Here is a 27,167-nt window from a genome sequence, read left to right on the forward strand (position 1 = left end):
CTGATCGGTCGTCACGGCAGGGGTTGCAGGGCCTTCTTCTTGGGTCCGCCTCACTGCTGGATTTTGGGGGTAGGCCTCATTCCACACTGGCCGTTCCACCCGGCCGCGGGCCGCACACTTTCTCCTCTTTGCTCTACCCGCCCGCAGCAGCCTCTCTCATTTTCCACGCTGCACTGGCAAAGGGGAGCTTGGGCTGCCAGTAGCGTTGGCGGAAGATGCATAAGACTCATTCACCAGCAGTAAAGGCGCAGCCGGATTTGCTGAGTGCACCACGGCTCTCTTGCTAGTGCCGGCTGGCAGTGAGGCTTTCTGCTGCTTTGTGGGTCACAGGGCTGATTGGCAGCTGAGGCGGCCACCTAGACTCAGCTGCAGGCACATGTCCGGCATTGTTCCCCTCTTTCCGTACCTCTGATGCAGAAGCGGCGTGCAGGGAAGCCGGTGGACTCCTCGGGACACGGCGGGAGTCGTAGTGACAGGCGTTTCTTGCGCCTCGCCGATGGTAGCAATCCGTTACTTGGCTGCTTGTTTCTGCCCCACTAACCTTCCGTTGGCGGGCTGGTCAGAACCAGCATTGCAGCGACGGCTGTGTGTGGGCGTCTGCCCTGAGATTTCACGGGACACCGGTCTCCGCGCTGGGTGGCTCCCTTTTCCTGCAGCGCGACCGTGGTTGTTGTGCTGGCACTGGGCACTAGTGGGCGTCCAGAAAGGCCGTCGCGATCCTCGGGTGGTTGGGGTGCCGCCTGTCAGGCTCCTTTCCTTTTCCACGAAGAACCACGACGCGTGGACTAGTAGGCATGCGGGGTCAGCATCCCGCCTCGTCGCCAGTGTGATGTTGGGCCTCAGGCCCACATCATATAAATAACGGACACAGACACCATGAGAGATAGTGTACTAACTAGACGCGAGCACGTGCACCCGGGCCCTTTTATTAGCCGGGGCCACGTCCCTCGTGACACCCGTGATGGATGGGTGTGGGGTGAAGTGTGTCCAGCCCTCAGGGGAGTGGCTAGGATTACAGCTTCCTGCAGGACACTAGAACGTGTCCCGCAGGACACTACACCACCTTCGGTAAGCTAGCTCAGTGAGCTGACGCTCTCGCTGACTAGAATTTAAAAGTACGTGTCACCGGTAGGTCAAAGGTTCTAATTTGGCCATCGACAACTGCGTCTTGTGAGGCCCAAAAATGAATCCGTTATGAATCAATTAGTGAGCATTGTTTTCCAATACGTTAAATTTTAATGTATGTTATAAAGGATCCGCGAGAGAGAACGGGTCTGTGGTGTTCTTCAATCTAATGTATGTATTTCTTCCTCTGTATGTGTTTCTTTTTCTAGCAGCTTGCGCCACCTCGTGGTCGTTTAGTATTATTCCGCCTATTTGTTAACAGCCATGCCTGGTGGATTGAACATGCCCATGTATTTATTCTGCATCAAACTCCGAGAGTTTTTGAGATGGTGAACTAGCCGAGTCTGCACCCTCCTCCTTGGGGCTAAAATTCTTCCATATCTCATGCACCCCGCGAGGAATGCCGGATGGGGTGGAGGAAGAGGCCGAGGACTCGTTTCCAAGTGTGCTCTGGCTGATTTTCCTCTAGGTTCTCCCCTTGATTTCTCATCACTCTAGTCTAGCGCTCTGAAGTAACGGTAAAGCACTAAGCAGCGTCTCATAAAATGTCTGAGTTAATAGATGCATGAGCGTGAGCGCCCCTAAGGTTGAGACGCACAATGCCCTCTGCACAGACGTGCTATCTCTTAACTAGCTGCATTAAAATCAGTTTCTGTCCTGTAATGTAACCTTAAGGCGTGACGTTATGGCCTGGGGCTCACTCCAAACGGTCTAAAATATATTATTTTCGCTTTTAAAGGGGTTTTGCGTTGCCAAAATTCACTGGGCACTTTGCGTGAATGTTTTAGACACGTAAAGGGAATCTACACTAACCTCGGCCTGAAATAAAATTAAAATAAAAACGTTATTAAATTGTTTTACAAACAGAAAAAAACTTCCTGGTGCCTGGCATTAGTGCATGCCCGCGCTCCTCCCAGTATGCATGAGAGGAGTAATTGAAGGAGGAAACCCTTTGCACCTCTTTAATGTGAGTAAATTCCGGAATAAATAGAAATGTTTCGTTTTTTTCTTGATCTCACGGTGAACGATTACAGGTGTAACTAAGCATTAGGATTTCTGAGCTTTTAAATTCTTTTATGTTGTTATATTTATAAAAAAAAGTCTTTCTCTTTGTAAAGTTCTCATATTTACAGCTCCTGTGCAGCATTCTGGTATCGTTGGCTCAAATTTTTCCAAGCAAAACCGTAGCGGGCCCTGGGATTGGGCGCTGTAGTATGCCCTGGGGTTCCCTGGGTACTTTACAAAACATATATTTGAGGAACCAAAGATACGAAGTTGTGCTTTAAAAACTGTGCGGAGAATCAGAGCCTTGGTTCCAGCCTGTTGCTTTCTTTACATGCACTCCCTGGTTTGGAGGTGTAGACCTTCTCTTTATGACATAATAAAAATGGAGGAGCGTAATGTGCTGAAGGGTAATCTTTAGGTTCTGTTTTTAACAAGTTTTGCTGAAGTACAAGCCTCAAAAACGTGTTTCAAGCATGGTTATGTTTCTAAGGGACGTGCTAAGCTACGCAGGCACATCTTACCTTTTGTGGTTTGACGATGTACAACCCCATTACCAGTCTTTGACAAGGAGCATCATGATACTAATGTCCCATCATAAGCATTAGTATAATATAAACATAAGAAACACGAGAAGTGTATTTAGAGAGGGCACTTTCACCCCAAGGAATCTCCTGGTGCTATCGACGGACAATAGCTGTTTATCGACCTGGAAGGATGAAAGGCTGAGTGGAGCTGCTGGTCTTTTAAGCTGCGACCATGTGGTCACATAAGCATCCCTGCAGTTTATGACACAGAGAGTGGGGGACCCAAGTTGTTACCTCTCCATTTCCCTTATCGGCGCCGCAGTTAAAGTGCTAGGGCGAGTGGTCCTTGGTAAATTAACAACTTGGTTGGAGGACACAGAAACCCTTTCATGCTTACAATATGGGTTCAGGAAAGGTCGAGGCACAGTAGATCAGTGCCTCAACCTCTATCTGTTAATAGGGAAATACACTATCGCTAAACGGGGCACCTTGTATTTGGCATTTATGGACCTTTCCTCGGCCTTTGATCGGGTGAATAGGTCCAAGCTCTGGAACTGCTCCTCAAGTTAGGAGTTGACAAAAATATTGTGTATTTTCTTGCTGACCTACACAGGGATCTTACAGCCACAGTTAGGTACGACCGTCTGGGAAATAGCACAGGCAAGATCGCGATCATTAATGGTGTAAGGCAGGGCTGTATTTTGGCCCCCTTACTTTTTACTTTATACATTAATGAACTAGGGGTCGCCTTAACTGAGGCATGTAAAGACTTACCAAGGGCCGGTAAATTCCCCATTCCGGCATTATTGTATGCCGACGACGCTGCATTAATAGCACGTACAGCTGTGGGGTTGCAATGTCTTTTAAATTCATTTTCTAGTTTTATGAAGGGACTGAATCTAAGTGTAAATTTTCCTAAATCTCATGTAATGATTGTGGGGAGTAAACCGAAAAAAATTAAGACAACGATTTGCGAAGAAAATGTTTTATCCAGGGTGACAAGATTTCCCTATCTGGGGGTAATTTTTTATGATAATTTTACTTGGTTACCCCAGTTAGTTGCAAAACTAAATGCTTTCGCCAGGTCTATCCTGGCAGTACGGGATTTTGCTCGCAAATTGGGTGTGTAGCCTATGGAGGCAGTGTTGAAAATCTATGATGCTAAATGCACTGCTATAGCGATGTATGGTGCAGATTTGTGGGGGTTAAAAAATGTTAAGGCCTTGCAGGTGATAGAGGATAAATTTTTGAAATCCTTGTTATGTGTTCCTCAGTCTACCCTGGGATACATCGTTCATCAAGAGTGTAGGGTTGATTACCTGGAGGATCGTATTGCTTTAGCACCGCTATTGAAGTGGATCTCTATATGGCTGAACCCTGAATTGGAGCTGAACCATGAAATTATGAGGGACTGTCTATCTTTGGACCATGGTCAAACTATTCCCTAGCTGAATTATATTCAAAAACTGGCAGCTAAATTGGGTCGACCGGAATTATATCATTCCCCGGATAAACTGTTGAAAGGGGACATCAAATGGGTGAAATATACATTTAAACAGTTGGCATCTCTGGATAGAGAAGAATAAGAACTATGTAAACCATCTGTTAGGGCTCGTCAAATGTTAATCACTATTAATGGCATAGAACCCTACTTGAGTGTCGTCAACAATATGCACCATCGATTTTTATTGACTAAATTTAGACTGAACAAATTCCACCTTCTCCTTTCTGATCGTTCAGGATGGACTAAAGACTCGGAACTGGAGATTTGTTCTTGTGATGGTTTCTCAACTAAAGACACTATGCACTTTATCTTTTTTTGTAAACATTTGTGTCCTATTCGTAAAAAATGTATCATTCCCCTTATCAAGGACAAGGGCTTCAGACAAGTTAAACCTGCCCTTTTTTATTTACAGTTGCTGTCTACCACATGGGAGATCTTCAATGTAGCAAATTTTTTAACCATTGCTTTAAGATTGAAGAGGAAAATTAACTGGATAGATTGCACATAGTTGTATTTATAGGCCTAGGATTCTGAATTTGGTTTAATTCTCTTAATTGGCTTTTGCCGGCTTTTATCCTTTTTATCATCATATTTATAATATACATTTTATGTGTACATGATTATGCTGTGATAAGGTTTGTCAATTAATGTCTTATTATTTAACCAATGTCTTGACTTTGATGAATTTTGTAGTACACTTTTATGGTTTTTGCAATGAACCGAATAAAGTATTTTGACTGACTGACTGACTGACACAGAGAGTGTATAAGAGCCCTCCCCGGTATATGCTCCCTTTTCCCAGTCTGAATCCACCTCACCTGCCACCTTGATTTCCTTCTGCTGGGTGTCGGATCCATGTCGGTTTCTGGCCTCACAAATGTAGCTCCCGGAGTGGTGACTCGTAGCACTCGTGATGGTCAAGGTCCTGTTGTCTGAGGAGTATATGATGTCTGCGCCCTTCGGAGTGGTCCAAATGTACTCGGGGGCAGGCAGTCCGTCAGCCAAGCACTCCAGCGTCAGGTTAAGCCCCTTCTCGATTTTCTCCGGTCCTCGGATGAAAAGAGTGATCCTGGGCTTATCTGAAAAAGGATGAATGGTAAACTGTAGGTGCTACTGATGATGACTGCTTCTTCAAAACAAAGTTGTCATTTTTGTTATGGTCTTGCCATACACAATAAGCTGAAACATTACTTACATATCTGAATGGGTGACCTGCGGCAGACCGTGCCTATGGACAAAATATGGGTTTTCCAAATTGGGCTTGTGCCTACGTCAGGCCCGCAAAGCTGGGCTAAACCTCCTTCCTGACAACTAACCCCACGCCATGAAGGCCGTCTTCAGCCAGCCTTGACTTTTCTAGCTAACACTATTATGCATTCTGAGACTTAAATGTTGCTGTTCCTATTTTTAGTGTAGTCCTAACCGTCCCAGACTGCTCACTGGTGTTGGCTACGACTAAAGGAGTGACTGAAAGACTTGTATGACACATGGACAGGGGTATTCTAAAGGGGTATTGTGGGAACTTCAAAAACAGCAAAGGCATAAAAGTTGTTCATCATTCAGCTGCTGCAAATCACACATGGATCACCACTGGGGACTTCAGTTTATATCAGACCAAACTTCCTGGAAGATAAGAAAGGCACGCACTCTTTAATGCGTCCTTAGCCTGAACGATTTATTGTGCATCAAAACACCCAATGCGTGTTGACGAAACCTCATCTTGATCCGGTGAACAAGATGAGGTTGTGCAGAAACGTGTTGGGTATTTTGCTACACAATAAGTTGTTCATGCTAAGGAAGCATTAAAGCCTGCGTACAATTCTTGTCTTCATGGAAGTCTGGAGTCTGGTCATTCCTACATACGGGTCTCACACCCTCTTGGGGCCCGAGCATCTCATGAATTGCGGTTTGGTACATATAAATATATTTCCTACTGGTAGTTATAGTTAGGACCTAGTTTACAAAGGAAAATCATTTTTTGTTTTGCTAATAACTTTGACACAGTTTGACGAATCTTCACAAAATTCTCAAAACTAGTTTGCCACTCACTTCAGCTGCAGACTGAAAAGTTTTTGGGTGATTCATCAAGCGGGGCAGAGAAAAAGGAGGCATCCCAAAACTCATTCTCCCATTGCAATTTCCCATAGAGTTTTTCACGCGACTACAGCTCGAACCGCTAATGGAATTTCTCTAAATTTGGCAGAAAGCTAGATCTTGGTAAAGGAAGAGTGCTTTTTCCAATTTGGTGTAAATCTGTTCAGTACTTTTGGAGTTATTAAAGAAAAAATAGTTTTGTAAATCTAACTGCATGGATCTACAGCGGATCCACTGCAGTGGATCCTCAGTTCCACAGGTTCTCTCTCAGTGCATCTTCTCTCAGTCCTGGTAGAGTGGCAAAGAGCAGACAAGCCACTTGAGGGAACATGTGTTAAGCATTTCACATCACTAACATGGACGATGAGTAAATGACACGACTTGAGAGAAATCCAACACCAATTTATAAAATACCTGATTTTTAAATATTTTTAAATACCAAAAATCAGTACTGTGCAATGTGAAAACATTAACGCTGTGGTTATTGGGAAAAACACATATATGCAAGTGGTTACTTAGAGAGTGAGTTCAATTGAACCCACTTGCAGTTAAGGTCTCGTGAGTCCCTAGACTAGTTCACAACACCTACCACAATGTTACCTGGCTCAGGGAATTGGGGTGCAGACGTGCACTTCAGCTGTCAAATGGAGCGGTCACTCAGGCTTGTGGTGTTGAAATAGTTACCTTAGTAAAAATGTACTTATGGGGCGCGTTGAGGAAAACCCTTTGGAAGATAAGCAAGGTCGTGGACTTAGCGGTTTCTGCCTGCTAATTGCAGGGGACTACTACCTATAGTCTTAGGGTGTTCTTGTGAGGTCTTTAGGTTGCAGTGGGGCTCACTTTTCTTTTGGAACTGGTCTCCTGTTCTGGCGAGTCGTAGTCCAGCGGATGAAGGGTGCCTGTCACAGGTGCAGTACTTTGCACCTTTCCTTTTGTGCAGTCCTGCTTTTGTGCTGACACTGATCTCTTCTTGTTTCACATTGAAACTAAGGTTCTAGTGTCTGGAGTGCCCCTTCGGCCCTGGATTTAGGGGGTGTTAGTGGGTCTGAGGACTAGTAGCCAATGGGCATCCAGTCCTGCGGCTAATCCACGCCAATAGTGATCCAGCAACACCCTAGAGGCGTGGTCAGCCTTGTGGAGTTAGATTCCGCCTGCATTGTTAATTTTCCTCCGGCCCGCAAAAAACAGTGCCTGGGGCAGGGGGAGGCTTTGTCCTCGAGTGGGGGACAAGTTAATTTGTCCAGTGGCACCAGTGAAGCCTTTAAGGCTCACCGCCACCCTGGTCTAATCACAAACCATTCTTTTTGGGCGGAGGTGGTTGAGAAATTTAATAGAATCAAGATAGTGATATCTGTGGCTGCAGATATTTCATGACGATTCGGCAATTAACTGTGGATTCGCGCACCAACACGAATGCTGTGATTGGCTGTCTGAAACCTGAGGAGAGAGGCGCAGCCGCTATTTTATCTGAGATACGGTCCCCGGGGGCTCAAAATAAAAGTGAAAAGAGTTATAATGGGTCAGGTTAGAGGTACCCTGTCCCCAAATTTGGAATACAAGGGTGTTTGTGGGACTCTTTATGGGTACACCACCTTCAAAAATGTTTCTTATTCCCACAAGCAATATTCGCTGATTCAGTGTGACCATCAGCGCGTCCCCACATGTAACGTCACACTGAATTCGTAAATATCGCTGACAAAAAAGTTTAAAAATACATCCACAGATCCACTCAGACAATGATGCACCAACTCAGGGACCCACTCAGACAATACCGCACCCACTCACAGACCCACTCAGATTCAGACACCCACTCACAGACCCACTGACAAAGTCATGCACCTACTCACAGAGCCACTGATATGCTTACCCAATCACAGACCCACTCAGAGACTCATGCACCCACCCACGGACCCACTAATATACATTCACATGCACTCATAGACCTACTCAGTCACTCATGCACCCACCCATGGACCCACTGAGAGACTCATGTACCCACTCAGACACTTACGCACGCCCTCACACAACCTCTCAGACACTCAGGCACCCACTCACAGACCCAGTCAGAGTCTTACACACCCACTGAGAGACTCATGCACTCACACACAGACCTAGTCAGACACTCCTGCTCCCAGTCACAGACCCACTTAGGCAGTCACTGACCCACTCAGAGACCCACTCATACACTCACACACTGACTCAGAGACCCACTGAGAGACACATGCACCCACTCACAGACCCACTAAGACACTCATGCCTCCACTCACAGACCAGCCAGACACTCATGCACCCACTCACAGACCCACTCAGAGACTTATGCACCCATTCACAGACCCACTCTGACAGTTACGCACCCACTCACAGACCCACTCATACACTCACACATCCACTGACAGATTCTGACACATATGCACCTACTGACAGACCCACTCAGACACTCATGCACCCACTCACAGACCATCTCAGACATTCATGGACCATCTCACAGACCCACTCAGACACTCATGCACACAAAGACCCTCTTACACACTAACCTACCCACTCATTGACCCACTGAGACACTGACGCACCCAAAAGCGTAGCTAGCCATTTAGCCACACGTGAAGGTACCTGCATTTGCCGCATTGAAGAGCGTGGGTGCTGGCGAGATTCCTCCATTTGATCCACAGCAGCCGCATTGAAGTGTGGGAGGGGGTGCTGGAGATTGCCATCCCAAGATGGCAGGTAAGAGCGGGGGAGGCCGCCGCCCCTTTACTCATGATTTGGTACATTTACGCTCCGATTATGCGGTAAGAACAAATTGTATGGTTGTAATTGTGTGGTTCTGATTGGGTCAAAGAGGACATTTGTTTTTTGACTTAAGTCGATTTGGTGCTCCACCTCTATTATGGTTTTAGAAGCCCCTCTTACTTGCCAAGACTCTTATCAAAGTGACTGGGGTTGTCATAGATGTAGCAGCATTGTTGTAAATGCTCCTGTGCTGGAAATAAATGTAGTAGAGTTTTGAAATCATTGTGCAGAGCCAATAATAAACATAGGTAAATTGTAATAAACATGGCTGGGCCAGTAATAAATGTGACAGTCGCTGTGGTAATAAATATGGTAGAGACAGTAGTAATTGTGGCAGGGCTGATAATAAAGGCAACTACCTCCTAAAAAGTGTTCTTGGGGCTAGTGAGAAATGTGGCTCTGCTGGCAATGAAAGTGGGTGAACCAGCGATAAATGAAGCCGACTCCTGGGTCTATGTATCTGGGCCTGTAATGAATGGGGGGGCTGGGAATTAATGGGACTGACTGCCTGTGGGGCCTATATTGAACGTGACGGGCTTGTGGTAAGTGTTATAGGCAGGCCCGTCTCCAGGAATTTTAATTTGGGCGGGCCAAGGGTGCATTTGGGTGGGCCACTGCGGGTTCGATTTGTCGCATATATGTCTAGGCAGGCCTGCTTCAGGGCCCTCCTTTACCTCTTCTTAGTCTTACAAGGCCCAGTAAAGCGCACACTTTTCCAAATCTCTTTCTAAATATTATCACTCTCAAAAAGTGTTTTTTCCATGTAATGTTCCTTTGATGGCAAGAAGAGGTTTCTGAGGTGGGAGTATCAAGCAAGTGATACTTCTCGGCCTTCCTCTGTGCGAGCCTTCAGGAAGAATCCCTCTTCATTACTACCTCCACCTGACCCTGGACTCTGCAACGCACTCCCTTACAGACTTGTTTTTCCACTACTCCTCTCCAGTGCACCTTATCTCACAGATGACCTTAGGCCCCAGCCCCATATCAGGCACCATCGGGGTCCACTTTCATTTTTCCCTGGGTAAAACATTAGTAAAATCACCTTCAAACTTAAAACATTGAATATAGCAGTAAATATAATTAGCACACACTTTAAAGTATGTTCCACAGTAGCCCTTATGACCCGACTGCAATTAAATAAACAAAAACAGAAAGGCCATGACAGGGCTGTCTTCAGCACTGATGCGAAAGTCTTTTTTGGCGCGGCACCAATGACCTCTTTCTCCATAAATACCTTTACTACCACCTTCCACCAGTGCCCCTCATCCCTCCATGGTCCCCCCTATTTACCTCCTCCTCGGATTCCCTCACTGCCACAGTCCACCAGTGCCCCTCATCTCCCCATAGCCCCTCCTCCTTATGACTCCTCCTCGGATCCCCTCACTACCACCCTCCACCAGTGCCCCTCATCTCTCCCTCCCTAGCACCCCCCTCCATCCCTCCACCCCATGCCCTCTTCCTCGGATTCCCTCACTGCCACCCTCCAACAGTGCCCCTCATCGCTTCATAGCCCTCCCACTACCTCCTCCTCGGATTCCCTCCCTCCCACCCTCCAACAGTGCCCCTCGTCGCTCCATAGCCCCTTCCACTACCTTCTCCTCGGATTCCCTCACTGCCACCCTCCAACAGTGCCCCTCATCTTTAAGTAGTCCCTCTCTCATATGCATTTCAGTTGTTTTATAGCACTACTCATTTCAGTGTAGTGTGTCACAGTACTTTACAGCACACACACATTATACAGAGACAATCAATCATACAAGTATGTAAATCAGTCTACAGGGAATATCACATAAGCCAATAAGGATTACAAGGTGTAGGAATCACATCTCATCCCTACTGGTGGGCAGTATATTTTAAGAGGCTTTGGTCTGGGGAAACACAACCTTAGGATTTAAAGAGTACTCCGGTGCCTGGGGGTTGGCTTTACTAATAAAAATGTATAGCTGCTCAAAAGAACTCATTTCAAAGAATGTTGCCATGAATAAAACGTAGACACAAATAAGCTGCAAAACAATATTTCTGTAGAGATATACTAGTACTAGTTATTCATGGCAACATTCTTTGCCCTTATTATTACTAAACGGATACGCAGATCTAAGATACATTATTGTCCACCTGCTGCATATATACATTTCGAAAGGTGGATTTAGATGGTCAATTCAATTCAAAAAGACTTTATTCGGTTATAAATCTTTGACAACCATAAAAGTACATTAAAAAGAAAAAAACAATTCATAGTCTATTTACATATGTTAATCAAAACAATAAATACATTTAAAAATACAGGGACTCATATCTAAAAAGTATTGTGATTAGACAGTTATTGTTTGTCTTGAATGAAAAACATTTCTAAGAAATACAGAAACAGATGCCACTGAGAATATGTCATCCAGTTTCTGGATGACTAGGAAGGCAGGTCTACATTGTCTGAAATTCAAATATTTTAAAATGGGATGATCCACCTTCTCCTCGGTACAGTGTAAAAATTGCAAAAAAATAAAATATGAATGTTTGATTGAGTGGAGGTATTGTCACACGGGCATTTACATAAACAGGTCGACCAATCATTAATAACCGGGAAATTTAATAATCTAAATAAAATCCCAAATCTAAATCTTGTCGACAGAAACCTTTCGTGTGCACTCATCCGCAGGGTTAAATACGGTTGTATATCCTGCGAGATTAAGATCAATTGATGAGCAATCACAGTTTTATTAGACATTTCAGTTCGGTCTCTTTGATTCACCAGGAAAGTAATGCATAGCCTCTTAAGCTCTTTCCTAGGGATTCTTATCATTGACATAGGATCATCGTAAAATTCGGGGCAATTCAGGCTGTAGCAGAAAGTTTTAATGTAACTCAGCCATTTTACTCTGTGTACACCCTCTAGTTTTAGAACGTCCTCCAAAATAAGACGATTCAAATGGCACTCTTCATTAGTCCAAACCCTGTGCCACAAAAGGACCGGTTGCACCCGAATAAGATCTTCTAAATAGGTCATACCAAGTTCCGTGTGGCAATTATGGGTCGACGTGCCATCCGGAACAGTGAGGATATAACGCAGGAAGCTATTCTCGGTCAATTGCAGGCTGGTGACGCTAGAAAACCCCCAAATTCCCGCACCATAGGTTGCCACAGCAACACAGCTAGCTTTATAGATACGTATAAGCTCTTTGACAGGTCTCTTTCCCATTTTTTTGCTAAACATTTTCAGGGCCATTATGGATTTGGCAAACAGCAAATTTCTGCATTTAATTGCACATTTCCATCGACCAGTAGAGTCAAACAATATTCCTAAATAAGGAAAGCTAGAGACATGATCCAATGGCTTTTGATCAATAAACATAGTTTTTTTCCTCTGTTTAACATTAACTCCACAATTCATTGAAAAGGTTTTTAGTACAATTCACCTTTAAATCTAAATCAGTCATAAAGGTACAGAATGACGTAATCATTGCTTGCATCGCCACTGGGGTCCTTGCCATTAAGACAGCATCGTCGGCATAAATAAGCGCCGGAATATGGCATTGCGATGCTGTTGGCATATCTTTACAGTCCCTCAGTAATGTATTCTCCAGGCCATTAATGTAAATTAAAAATAGGAACGGGGCAAGGACACAGCCTTGTCTCACCCCTCTTGCAATGTTAAACGCTCTACTACACTCGCCATTAATGTTGTATCTAATCGAGGCCCTGGCTCCGTTATATAATTCTCTTAAAAAACATATAATGTTGTCCTCAACGCCCAAAGAAGTTAAAACTAACCAGAGTTTACTGTGATTAACACAGTCAAAGGCGGAGGTCAAATCCACAAAAGTTAAAAACAACCTCCCTCCCTTGGCCATAGTATATTTTTCCATGAGTAAAAATAAATTAAGTCCCTGATCCACAGTTCCAACACCCTCTCTAAAACCATATTGCAAGTCACTAATAATCTTGTGCTCCTTAGCCCATGTCTGCAGCCTATCTAAAATAATCCTCCCAATAATTTTGACTGTAGAGTCAAGCAGGGAAATTGGGCGATAACAAGTACAATTGGCCCTATCCCCCTTTTTAAAAATAGGTACGATGATAGATTCATACCATTTACTGGGGAGACCAACCAAACATGCTGCATTCAAGAATCTAACAAGTAAAGGTGCCCATAGATTTATATTGTGTTTAAAAATATCTACCGGGACACCATCGGGGCCCGGGGCTTTGCCCCCCTTGCTTGAATTAATGCCCTTAATAACTTCATCCAGTGTAAACAGGAGGTTCGAGCCTTCTTTGTTACTTAATGAGGAGGTAATCTCCTGCATAGGCAGTTGTATTTGGGATTCCACCTAGCCGTAAAGTGACTCAAAGTGCCTCACCCAATCGTCCTCTGAAATAGCAATCTCAATTCGAGCCTTTGAGTCATCTTTAAAGAATGGCGCATTGACTGCCCTCCAAAATGCTGTCATATCCTTTAAATCAGAGGCATCTAAAAGTGCTTCCCATGCTTCACTTTTCATCTTTGCCCTCCTCTTTTTAATAGCCGACTTGTAAATTTTTCGGAGCTCCCTGATCTCTTTAAGATTTCTATCTTGCATGTTCAGTGCCCTTTTAAGTTTAGTATGAGCGATAGTGCACTCTTGATCGAACCAACCCTTTTTCCTTTAGATGGTCACTTCCCACTTACATTTTTTACGGTTTTATTCTATGCCACACATGTCACTTTGATGTACTTTTGGCACTTAGGGTTTCCACAGTAGTTTTGGTGTTCCTAATGTTGCTCAAATCATTCACTTAATGTTGTTTATAAATGTTATGTTCTTTATGTTATTCTCAGTTAACTTTTATTTTAACTTTTGGTCTTCTGACTCCTGTCTGTATTCAGTTTTTTGTTTCCAATTTTGTTGTCCTTCCCAGCCCTGAAGAGTCACATCTCGACATGGTGTGACGAAACACGTGTCGGCTGATTTTTATGTCTTGTTGTACTGATCAAGCTGCAATATATCGCTTCACAAATGAAACATTGGATGTCGACCTCCGTCATTTCTAAATATGAACAGTGAATAATTATTGTGGTTTTTTTTTATTAACCCTCGTCTTTACTTGAAACGTGTGCACAGGATTTTGAACTATATTTACTGTATGGGTTTTCCCATACTGTGGCAGGGGTTGTTTTGTCCTCTGGGTTTGTTTTCCTTGACCTGTCTGCACCATGGATCTTAATTACCATGTTCTTTTGACCCTCATATGTACACGCTAGGGTGCCAATTCTTCCTGCATCCAATTCAAACCCTTTACACTGACTCAACATTCTCTGACCTACTCTATTAGTCAAAGTTTGTGTCACAGCCTGATGTGATACGCCGCTACAGGGGTCAGGTAAGGTGAATAGGAATAAACAAACTTTTCTCGTGTGCTGCACAGAGAAATAAATATCCACGCAGCAGAACAGGAGGCAAAGGTTACCCTTGTAAAAGAAAGGATTTGTCACCTTTGCCTTGTGGAGATGAAGAGGTTAAAAAACAAACAAAGCCTCCTTAACATGTAAATGGTCTTTTAACCCCTTCCTTGCTGATGACGAGCTGAGCTCTTCATGGCACACACACCTTCCCCAGCTCCCGAGGACCCCCCCCTGGTTTCCCTGAAATGACGATCAGCGCGCACGTCGCGCTGAAGTCATTTCAGTGAAACCGAAACTGAAATGAGCCAAGAGAATCATTTCAGTTTCAGTTTCTCCGTGCTCAGGGGGCTCAGCCCCCTGAGCACGTAGAAACTCAGGAGAGATATCGTTGGAAAGGGGAGAATCTCCCCTTTCCAATGGTACCCCTCCCCAGTGGATCTCTGCTTGGGGAGCGCCCCAGGAGGGCGATCCCTAACCAGGGATCCACCCACTAGGCACCAGGGAGAGGGGAGCGGCCCCTTGGGCAAGGGCATTTGCTCCTCCCCATGAAAATATTGGCAAATGTAGTCTTTATGCCCCCCCTGGCCCCCAGTCTGTCCCCCGGGGGGGTAGAAAGCACACTAGACACCAGGGATTTTTTTGTATGTTTATTAAGGGTGGGGGCTGCCCCAAACGGGCATGCCGATGCCCCCACCCACTGGCCACAAAACTAAAGTCTTTCTGCCCCCCCTGGGGGGTAGATGGGGCAGTAGCCCCCAATCTGCCCACCCCCCGGGGGGGTAGAAAGCCCACTAGATACCAGGGTATTTTTATGGGATATTTATTAGGGGTGGGGGCTGCCCAAAATGGGCATGCCGATTCCCCCTCCACCCGGCCACAAAATTACAGTCTTTCTGCCCCCCCTGGCAGATGGGGGCAGTAGCCCCAAATCTGCCCCCCCCGGGGGGGTAAAAAGCCCACTAGACGCCAGGGTTATTTTGGGGCAAATGTGAATTAGGGTGGGGGATGCCCAAAATGGGCATGCCCCAACCCTCCCTCCAAAAAATTACAACCTTCCTGTCCCCCCGGGGGTCAGATGGGGCAGGAGCCCCCAATTTGCTCCCCGGGGGGGGGCAAAAAACCCACTAGACGCCAGGGATTTCTTTGTGCAAATTTTTATTAGGGGTGGGGGTATTGGCATGCCTGTTTTTGGCAGCCCCCACCATAATTAAAATGTGCCCAAAAAACTCCCTGGCGTCTAGCAGGCTTTCAGCCCCCCCTGGGAGGCAGATGGGGGCATTAGCCCCTAATGTGCCCCGCTGGTGGGTTGGGGGGGGGGCAAAAAGCTCACTAGACGCCAGGGTGTTTTTTAGGCAAATTTGAATTAGAGTGGGGCTGCCCAAAACGTGCATGCCCATGCCCCCAACCCCTCCCCCACAAACATTACAGCCTTCCTACTCCCCCTGGGTGGCAGATGTGGCAGTAGCCCCCAATCTGGTAGGACATTTGTGCTGGCATGGAGATCCCTCGCAAAAATGTATGGAAAAGGTGTTTTTTTTACCTAAATTTGAGGTTTGCAGGGAATTCTGAGTAGGAAAACGTTGGGGGACCCACGCATGCCATACCTCGCTAGACTCCCCCGGGTGTCTAGTTTTCAGAAATGTTTGGGTTTGGTAGTTTCCCAAGATGGCCACCGAGCCCGGGGCAAAAAACTCAGGACCCTCCCCTCAAAAACAGGTACTTTTGCTATAGGTAATTTTAAAGTCTCCACCGTACGATTTGGGCCTTTTCCTGTTGCAGCCACTATGCCTAGCCACGCAAGTGAGGTACCATTTTCATCGGGAGACCTCGGAGAACACTGAGTGGGAGGAAATTTGAGGATCCACGCAGATTCCACAACTTTACCACACAGAAATGTGAGAAAAAAGTGATATTTCTTTTGCGATATTTGAAGTTTGCAGTGGATTCTGGGTGGGAGAATGATGAGGGACCCACGCAAGCCATACCTCGCTGGACTCCCCCGGGTGTCTAGTTTCCAGAAATATGTGGGTTAGGTAGGATTCCCTAGATGGCCGCCGAACCCCGTGCCAAAAACTCATGGGAACCCCCTTGCAAAACCAGGTTGGTTTGTGATAGGTAATTTTGATGTCGCCTCATTAGGTTTTGGGCCCTTGACTGTTGTGGGTCCTTGAGCCACCCACGCAAGTGAGGAACCATTTTTATCGGGATACCTGGGGGAACGCTGGGTGGGAGGAAATTTGAGGATCCACGCAGATTCCACAACTTTACCACACAGAAATGTGAGGAAAATGTGTTTTTCTGGTAAATTTTTAGGTTTGCAAGGGATTCTGGGTAACAGGACCTGGTGGGAGGCAGTCAAGTCACCCCATCCTGCCTTCCCCTGGGTGTCTAGTTTTCAAAAATGTATAGGTTTTCTAGATTTCCCTAGGTGCCGGCAGAGCTAGGGTTAAAAAACTACAGGTAGGCACTTTGCCAAAAAAGGGTCATTTTTCACTGCGAAATTGAGGTGCGACCACATTGCGATTTGTGCCGTTTCCTGTCGCAGGCACAAGGCCGACACACACAAGTAAGGTACCATTATTCTCAGAAGACTTTGGGGAACGTGATGTGGGTGGAAATTGGTTGTTCCACGCAGATTCCAGAACTTTCCACGACAGAAATGTGAGGGAAATGTGTTTTTTTTGTCAATTTTTAGGTTTGCCAGGGATTCTGGGTAACAGAACCTGGTGGGAGGCAGTCGAGTCACCCCATCCTGAATTCCCCTGTGTGTCTAGTTTTTAAAATTGTATAGGTTTTCTAGGTTTTTCCAGGTGCCGGCAGAGCTAGGGTTCAAAAACTACAGGTAGGCACTTTGCCAAAAAAGGGTAATTTTTCACTGCAAAATTGAGGTGCGACCACGTTGCGTTTTGTGCCGTTTCCTGTCGCAGGCACTAGGCCGACCCACACAAGTAAGGTACCATTTTTCTCAGAAGACTTTGGGGAATGCAGGGTGGGTGGAAATTTGTTGTTCCACGCAGATTCCAGAACTTTCCACCACAGAAATGTGAGGAAAATGTGTTTTTTTTTTGTCAATTTGTTAGGTTTGCAAGGGATTCTGGGTAACAGAACCTGGTGGGAGTCAGTCGAGTCACCCCATCCTGATTTCTCCTGGGTGTCTAGTTTTCAAAAATGTATAGGTTTGCTAGATTTCCCTAGGTGTCAGCAGAGCTAGGGTTAAAAAACTACAGCTAGGCACTTTGCCAAAAAAGGGTCATTTTTCACTGCAAAATTGAGGTGTGACCACGTTGCGTTTTGCGCCGTTTCCTGTCGTAGGCACTAGGCCGACCCACGCAAGTGAGGTACCATTTTTCTCAGAAGACTTTGGGGAAAGCGGGGTTGGTAGAAATTTGTTGATCCACGCAGATTCCAGAACTTTCCACCACAGAAATGTGAGGAAAATGCATTTTGTTTGTCAATTTTTTAGGTTTACAAGGGATTCTGGGTAACAGAACCTGGTGTGAGGCAGTTAAGTCACCCCATCCTGGATTTCCCTGGGGGTCTAGTTTTAAAAAATGTATAGGTGTGCTAGGTTTCCCTAGGTGCCGGCTGAGCTAGGGTACAAAAACTAAAGCTATGCACTATGTCAAAAAAGGTCATTTTTCACTGATTAAATTGAGGTGTGACCACGTTGTGTTTTGTGCCGTTTCCTGTCGCAGGCACAAGGCCGACCCACATAAGTGAGGTACCATTTTTATTGGGAGACTTGGGGTAATTCAGATTTGTAAATCAATGGTTATTACCTATTGAGTTTTCATGCATTTCTCCCTTCCAAATGAAAGACATTGTGTGAAAAAGCAGTCATTTTGAAAAATGACCTATAATTCTCATGCTAGTATGAGTATTCCCAATTTTGAAAATGTGCCAATATGTACTGTTTCTAAACTCTATAATTTGTACCCATTTCAGAAATACATAGGTGTCTTTCATACCGATTTTTCCATATATACATTTTCAAAGAATAATTGCTCTAAACCTGGTACGTAACAAAATACCATTGCAAGTTGATGCGCTGTTTTTGCCTCTGGGTACGTCAGGTTCTTGGTGAACCTACAAGTCCTATATATCCCCACAACCAGGAAGGTCCAGCAAATGTAACGGTATATTGCTTTCAAACAGCTGTCATAATTATAAGAAGTTACAGGTGAAAAGGTTGACACAAAAGGCTGTTTTTTTCAACTAATTTTCAATTTTTCAAATATTTAACTGTTAGTTTCTATAAAGAAACCTTCATCGATTTAGACAAATAACCCCTTTCTGAATTCAGAATTTTGTCTACTTTTCTAAAATGTATAGCTTTCCAGGATCCATTATTGCTTTCATACTCATTTTTACCATTAACTGGAAGGAGGTTGGAAGCACTAAAAATAGCAAAAATAGTGAACAGATAGAAACAGCTGGAGCCCTGAGATTGAATCCTCACCCCTCCTGGATGCGGTGTTTTCTAGACTTCGCATCGGAACTCTGTATCATTGTCATTTCGTTTGCCCTGCGTTACTGTATTATGTTCTGCTCTCATTTCATCTGCTCTGTAATGTGAAGCGCTCCGATCCCCCCGGTCTGGCGAGCGCTATATAAAACTTCTTAAATAAATAAATAAAAAATAAAATAGGCTATGTCCCAGAAAACTGCCAAAACTGTGTGAAAAATGTTGGTTCTCTGACAAAAGACTGTCATTCCCTAAAAGCTGGGAAAATGGTGATTTCAGCCCCACAAACCCTTTTTTGATAACATTTGCAGGGAAAAACCCAGAGGCTTTCATTTGCAGCCCGTTTTTCCATTTTTTGGAAAAAACAAACATTGTACTGTATTTTGTTTAATTTCTGGGACCCCTCCAAGGGAATCCACAAACTCTGGGTACCTTTAGAATCCCCATGATGTTGGAAGAAAAGGACGCAAAATTGGAGTGGATACCTTATGTGGTCAAAACGTTACAGGGCCTAAGCACGCACTACCCCAAATAGCCAAAAAAAGGCTTACCACAGGAGGGGAAAAGGCCTAGCAGGGAAGGGGTTAAAGACCTGTGAAGTACTCGGGCGGCTGCAATAATCTCAAAACTGTCTGTGTGTGCCTGGGAAGCTGTCTCGGCCCGGGCTGACACACACGACCTGTGTGTTGCACGCCTGCCTTCAAGCCCTCACTGTGAGGGCCAAGGCTCATGTTTGGGTGGGCCTGGCCCACCTGGCCCACCCTCTAGAACCGGGCCTGGTTACAGTCCTGGTGATAAATGTGTCAGGGCAAGTTACAAATGTGCTTTGGCCAGTAATAAATGTAGCAGCGAGAGAGAGAAATATTGCAATGAATGTAATAAATGTGGCAGGTTGTCTTGTGACCGGTAGCTCCCAGTAGGCGAAGCTGACATGTGCTACCACCTTTACTTACATTCTATGGTGACTTTCACCACCCGGACGCTGACGCCGATAGAGTTTGTGGCCGTACAATTGAAGGCTCCAGAGTCATTCCTTCCGGTCTGCCGCCAGGCGTCCACATTTTCATATTTCGAGCACGTTACGGTTGGAGCGGGGTTTCCATCGGCTTTGCAGAAGAAAATGGTATTGTGCCCTTCGACGACAGTCTGTGCGCTTGGGCAGAGGCTGTCACTGAATTCAGGGCCATCTGAAATAATTCAGAAAAGCAAAATAGGATATTAAATTTTACTGTCCATGAAGCGCACGGCGCAAAGTGAACTGAACTCTCGGCGCTTGCGCAGTAGGTGTTATGTTGTTTTATTCTGTGCGCTTGTAAATGTAAACACACCTTACTAAGCAAGCAGTTCACTCACACTCAACCACAGTAACAAGCAACCTTATCAGTAGGTCACAGGTTCAAATTCCGGCAGGTCCACTCAGCCATTTATCCTCTCGATACAAGGAGTAATACTGAGTTGGGTCACAATAAACATTAGCTGTGTGTTAACCTGCTAGGCAAAATTACTGCAAATCATAGAAAGGGCCGGCAGTAATCTCTCTGGAACTTCAATCTGTGACATGTAGATTACACACTACTGCTGCAGCTGATGCATTAATCTACAGAGCTTTCTTACCAGAATTCGAACTTGTGACTTCTAGATTACATAAAGGGATCAGTAGCATATGCATTTACCCACTGAGCTGTCTTGCCAGATTCAATCTGTGGTACGAAGAGAAGATTACACATCTGGTATTCTGGGTGCAACCATGTGAGATGCGGGCTAAGTCCTTCGGATAGTAAGCCAGGTGCACCCTATGTTTTCTAATTACACTGACAACATTTGAAAAACGGAACAAATTTGCGAACACCAAAATCATAACATTTCCTGAAATTTTGCACTCTGTTTTCAGCCAGTGTGAGACATTTTCTGCTTGAACCTCGCATAGTTTTTTAATGTGAGATATTTCAACTTATGAAATTATCAGTTGCGATAAAGCTAAACTACATTTTGCGTAATCTTCACAACATTTTGCAAATTTTCTTTTAAAAATATTAACCTATTTTGGACAAGATAACAAGGCCAATATAATTAATTCAAGCTGTAGAAACACTAAAGTCAGAGTATAGAACAATATGCATTCACTTTGGCAAACTTGAAAAAGACCCATCATTGCTGAAACACGTTTCGGCTGTGATTGATATAATTTTTTGAGAAATCACAATTAATAAAAAGACATTGGCTGAGAGGATGTTTATTCTGAATTTATTGTTTCTACCACTGAAATTAACACACTGAACTAGTTAGGTGTCCACCAGGCTTCACGTTTAAATGTATTTGTAGCGCTAATCTTGCCACCAGGTTGCTTCAAAGCACTTGTGTAGTGGGTAGAAAAGGTAATCTGTGGTTGTGCAAAAAAAAAATGATGATAATCTACTTAAATCTTAAAAAGGAAAATCATAGCAAATAAAGGTTAATTGGCATATTTATTCATTTTTATTACGTCAATTTGCTGACCTCCTGCTGTTGTAGAGGACTGTGATTTTGTGTGATCGTGGAGTGGAGAAACAAGATGGCTCCTCTTCCCCTGAAACATGAGAGTCAGCGGCCACATTGTTTAGCTCATGATTAGGGATTTACCGCACTTGCCACGTGATCCATCATCGTTTGCATATTTTATTTAGATTTTAGCAAAAAAACTGTTTCTAACCCAAACGGATCAAAACTTACTAAAAACAATACCCATGTGTTGCTTCCTAACCCTGCTACTTGCTGCATAAGGTAAGATTTTTAATTTTTTTGGGCACGGGGAAATTAAGTGATTTGCCCAGAATCACAGGGTGTTGAGTCAACGCCGGGACTCGAAATTGGTACCCCAGTTCCAAAGTCGGGAGCTCTGGCCGCAAAGCCGCATCTACTCCTTATCCAAACCTTTTCCCTAGCCCTTAAAACCTAAACTAACTCCTTACCTCAAGCCTAACCCTTGTTCTTAACCTAAACCTAAGCTAAATTTAACCCCTCTTGGTGACACTACACTGTCAGTGCACCTCACATGTACATTCAAATATAGTGCCTTCTTTCAGTTCTACTTGGCGCGGAGCTCCTCAAGAAGCCCAAGGCAGACCCCAAGGACCTCAAGAACTTCCCGCCCATCTCCCTGCTCCCGTTCCCGACGAAGGTCATCAAAAAATTCTCAACATGCAACTGGCCCTCCACCTGGAAGACAACAACATTGTGGACCCGTCCCAGTCCGGGTTCAGACGAAACCACAGCACCGAGACAGCCCTCATCGCCGCCACAGACATCAGGCACCAACTAGACAACGGCGAAACATTAGCCCTCATCCTCCTGGACCTGTCAGCCGCCTTCGACACGGTCTGTCATCGCAATCTAAAGACACGACTCCTAGAAGCCGTAATCCAAGAGATGGCCCTTGACTGGACCAGGTCCTTCCTCTCCGGCAGAACCCAGAGCGTCCGCCTCCCGCCCTTCAGATCCGAAGCTACCGACATCATCTGCGGCGTCCCCCTTGGCTCATCCCTCAGCTCGACGCTGTTCAACGTCTACATGGCCCCCCTCGCACAAGTGGCCCGCATTCACAACCTCAACATCATCTCCTACGCCGACGATACCCAGCTCATTCTCTCCCTCACCAAGGACCCACACATCGCCAAAACCAACCTCCACGAGGGAATGAAGGCCGTCGCCGACTGGATGAGAAGCAGCCGCCTGAAACTGAACTCGGACAAGATGGAGGTCCTCATTCTCGGACCCACCCCCTCAGCCTGGGACGACTCCTGGTGGGCGACCACACTGGGAACAGCACCGACACCCACCGACCATGCAGGCAACCTAGGATTAATCCTTGACTCCTCCCTCTCCATGTCTAAAGAGGTCAACGCCGTATCCTCCTCCTGCTGCAACACCCTCCGCATACTCCGCAGGATCTACAAGTGGATCTTGGCCGAAACAAGAAGCACAGAGACACAGGCCCTCGTCAGCAGCAGACTGGGCTACGGCAACGCACTCTACGCAGGAATCCCAGCCAAGCACCTACGATGACTACAACGCATCGAAAACGCAGAGAGCAGCTAAGGGGTATTTACAATTTCCAGATTGGATAGGCGCATCTCCCGGGTTACCACTAGATGGTGGATTCAAGTATGGTTGTTGTATCGGCAATGAGGCGAGCGGTGTTACCCCCTGAACCGCTCCAAAGGATGATCAGCGGACTGATCTTCACTAATGAAAAGTATAAACAACTATGCCCCTGCACATATACACATTCAAAGTCCAGATCACGTAGTACGTGTGGTGTTTAAGTAACAAGAATGGATATTAGCATCAGTATCAACCGTAACACACTCTTCAAAAATCGATAGTTCAAAGTCTAGATGTACAGAATAATATCCAGGTTCGTTGGTGTAGATACTTCTGTTTATTGTCCCTTAACACAAGCCAACACATGTTTCATCGCAGGGAACAGTCTGCGAATCTTCAGGGCTGGATGAGAAACAGAAATAAATTGTTTTGGGAGCATGTTCTGTTGCCAGACAGACTCCAATTGTGACTTGGTGAGTTACACCCAAGTGAATAGAAGCATGCCAATACTGTGACTTAGTGTGTGGTCCGATATGGATGTCAAAAGTTGGACCCAAACTACATATTGCTGAATACTGTATGCATGTTGGCACTAGAGAGGTAAAATTGAGACAAGACGACTGGTTTGCCGTAATTCAAGGTGAGCGCGTGAAAGTGTCAGTGATACCTTAAAAACATACGAGAACCCAAGTGACTTGTGCAGAGTGGTTGCTCTAACGTATCAAGGAGAGACATCACATTATGAAAATCACATTTTGTTAACTGAAGTATGAAATAGGGCTCCTGTAGCCTATTTTATATGTCCTGCGGCTATTATAGATACCTGTCAAAGTTCACAAGGAACGGGAGTTATTGAGCGTGTTCGTTATATATAATTGCAAGACCCAAAAATTATGATATTATGTTTATGGCCATTTGGCTTAGTAATTAGATTCTAGACAAGGGGGTTTTTTACGACGTGAAACTGCGAGGAGTCATTCGCACTCACCTTTGGAGGAAATCGTTAGTTTAAATGATGGCACCTATTCGGTGTCTAAAGTCAAGGGTCGTCGTCGAGATAATGAATCGTAATTCCAAAATCTAAAGAATAATATGACACATGTATATATTTAACCACCAGGCTGTTATCCTAAATATGGCTGAGCCAAATTACACACTCCAAGTTGAACATACCTTGGTTTTACTGGGTCTATGATGTACCCGGGCGGAGAAAAATGCTCGTGGTGGGGCAGATATGCCCTAGTAGCCACGCGGTAATAGCACCTACAGATAGATAGACAGGAAAACAAGAAGAGGGTTCTTGTCGGTAACTGGTATCGACCGTTTTGATAAGTGAGTACACTAAGGTCGAATCCTTGGACAATACTGGGTAGCCCGCATGTTTTTGTATACACGCTTACCTAATGATTCTCTGTCTCCCTCTTGAGATGCCCGGCGCCGTTTTTCAAAGACGGACGCCGAGCCGGAAGTAAAGCCGGTATATGTGCTGAACGCTCCCTCCCTGATTGAGAAACACTAGACCGTAAGTCTGTGTGTTCACTCGCTGAGTTATGGCAAAAAAGAGAAGAGTTACTCTCTGCCGTAGTTCACACTCATCCATACAGTGTTTCTTATTAGAGCGTCTCCGGCTTCATAATCTCTCTTTGAGTTGGAGAGTCCAAATGTATGCGAGCGAATGTTTTGGAGTGATAATTATTTAGATTGCGGTTATACAGTTAGTAGCGACGATAAATTTAAATGTTTGGGTAAAGTGTAGAACCTCTCTAGTGTTCCGTGAGAAACACAAAAAGACGACCTTAATGCGTGAACTAAGAACAATACAATTATGTGTGCAGATAGTATGCCTGGAAAACATATATAGTAGAGACATTGGTAAACATATGACAAACAATAAAGTATATATACACAAATGGGATTGGGGGGGGGTTCAAAAAAGTCGGGTTGAGAAAAAGGAGGGGATTTGTTTCACAAAATGCACGTTAAAAATAACATTTAACCTATAATATGCAGCGCAAGTGCAAAAACAAACTATATACAATCACTGATTGAGCACGTTTCTTTAGAAATAGGTACAAAGTCTGTGATAGAGATCTTATTAAAGATTTTTTACAGTCTATTACTCTCACTGATTTTAGTCGCCCAGAAAGAATTGAAGCTCCGGGTCGTAATTCAATCCGAGCTCAATGCTCCGCAGACGCATAATCCAGGTTGCTTCTTTCCGTCTTAAGTTGAGTTCCCGGTTACCTCCTCTCACATGCATAGGTACTGTTTCTATGCCAAAGAAGCACACTCGGACATCTTCCACGTTTTTTTGACATGTGGCTACATGTAGGGCAACTGGATATCTGGGATCCTGTTTCTGTATAGCTCTCATATGTTCTGCGATTCTGTCTTTCAAAGCTCTAATTGTACTCCCCACGTATTGTTTGCCACACGTGCATTGGATGATGTAAATTACGTATTTAGTGGTACAGTTAATGTTGACCCTGATGTCATATGTTTCTTCAGAAGGGCCCTTAAAAGACTAAGGGCCAGATGTAGGTAATTTTTATTTACCGACCTCTTAAATACCGAGTCATACCGACTCGGTATTTAAGAGGTCGGAAAATAAAAATACCGAGATGTAGGTAATTGCAGATGTGCAATTACCGAATCGGAAACAGTCGGTAATTTCCGATGTGGTAAATACCGACCAGTTAATGCCCATGCATTCCTATGGGCTTTGAAGCCCATAGGATTGATTGGGCATATACCGGTCGGTATTTACCACATCGGAAAATACCGACTGTCACAAGGGTGCAGGGGGTGTCACTTTGACACCCTCTGGCACCCCCAAAAGAGGCTCGGGTGCCATGTGGCAGGCATACCTGCCCTAAGGGCAGGTCTGCCTGTCATATGGCATAGGTGTGCATGCACACATGTGCATGCACACCAGAAACGGTATTTTACCATCAAGTAGTATTTGATGGTAAAATACCGATGTTGTACTGCTTGTGGGACTCAGAAGAGTCCCACCTACATACCAATTGTCCGGAATCAGTAATGATACCGACTCGGTATTTTACATACTCGGTAAATTTACCTATCGGTAAATTTACCGAGTCTGTAAATTACAGGGACCTACATGTCAAATTGCTTTTACCGGGTGGTAACGGCCGAATTCGGCCGTTACCACCCGGTAAAAGCCTACCTACATCTGGCCCTTAGTGTTATGTTTGGCCCACTTGCACATAGTGCAGAAACCACATTTGAAAAAACCTTTGCTCTTTTGGGTTAGCCAGTTAGGAGCAATGTCACTTCGAGGAACAGTAGGACTGAGTCTATTCCTTAGATTTCTCCCTTTGCGAAATGTAATCTGGGGAGTTTCTGGGATGATATCTTTTAAGACTGCGTCTTCTTTTAGCAGCCGCCAGTGTCTGGTCATGCTATTCCTGATTTGGTGATGGAGTGCATTAAATTCTGTGATTAATCTCATTGATTTCTCTTGTGATTTTTGGTTGGATTTCCCTGTTAGAGTTTCCACTCTCTTAATTTTTTTCATTTTCTTGCTAGCTTTAGTCAGGATTGTCTTAGAATAGCCACGTTTATCAAAGCGCCTACTCATGTCTTTCAGCGTGAGGTCAAACTCGTTATCCTCACTGCAGTTCCGTCTCGCGCGGAGAAATTCCCCAAACGGTATGGATTTGATTTGGTGAAATGGATGATGACTGTCTGCTCGTAGCACGGAATTGCAGGATGTAGGTTTTCTATGTAACTTACTTTGTAAGGTGTTATTTTTCACATAGAATTCAAGATCAAGAAATTCTATGTTGGTTTTGCTGTACTTCATGGTGAAACTGAGTTCCCACAGATTGGAGTTAAGATGGTTGAAAAAGGTTAGCAGTAGTTCGTCGGAGCCAGTCCATAGTAAGATACAGTCGTCTATGTATCGACCCCAAAACAAGATTGAGTCGGTGTAAAGACTCCCTTTAGTGCCCCAAATGTGGTCTGTTTCAAATGCACCCATGAACAAATTAGCAAACGATGGTGAGAACTTGGAGCCCATGGCCACTCCCCGTTTCTGTTGGTACCATTGTTTGTGAAAAATAAAGAAGTTATTGTTAAGTATGAGATTCATCATGGTGATCAGCATCTGTGTATGTGCCCAAAGGGATGCCGGCCTGTTGGATAGGACTCGAGTGATGGCTTCTAACCCTAAACTCG

At 44.8% G+C, this 27,167-nt stretch overlaps 1 protein-coding gene across 2 annotated transcripts in view; it reads right to left on the reverse strand.

Annotated features, from left to right (window-relative positions):
• LOC144833910 (intercellular adhesion molecule 1-like) overlaps positions 1-27,167 on the reverse strand; it is a 253,982-nt gene that overhangs the window by 19,622 nt on the left and 207,193 nt on the right. For both annotated transcript variants that reach the window (XM_078689199.1, XM_078689200.1), the window contains 2 exons: positions 19,838-20,071; positions 4,977-5,237 (listed from right to left, as the gene is read on the reverse strand). In XM_078689199.1, the coding sequence (XP_078545325.1) occupies positions 4,977-5,237; positions 19,838-20,071 (495 nt within the window). The remainder of the gene's footprint in view (positions 1-4,976; positions 5,238-19,837; positions 20,072-27,167) is intronic.

The sequence above is a fragment of the Lissotriton helveticus genome, chromosome 1_1, assembly GCF_964261635.1.
Source record: "Lissotriton helveticus chromosome 1_1, aLisHel1.1, whole genome shotgun sequence".
Lineage (NCBI taxonomy): Eukaryota > Metazoa > Chordata > Amphibia > Caudata > Salamandridae > Lissotriton > Lissotriton helveticus.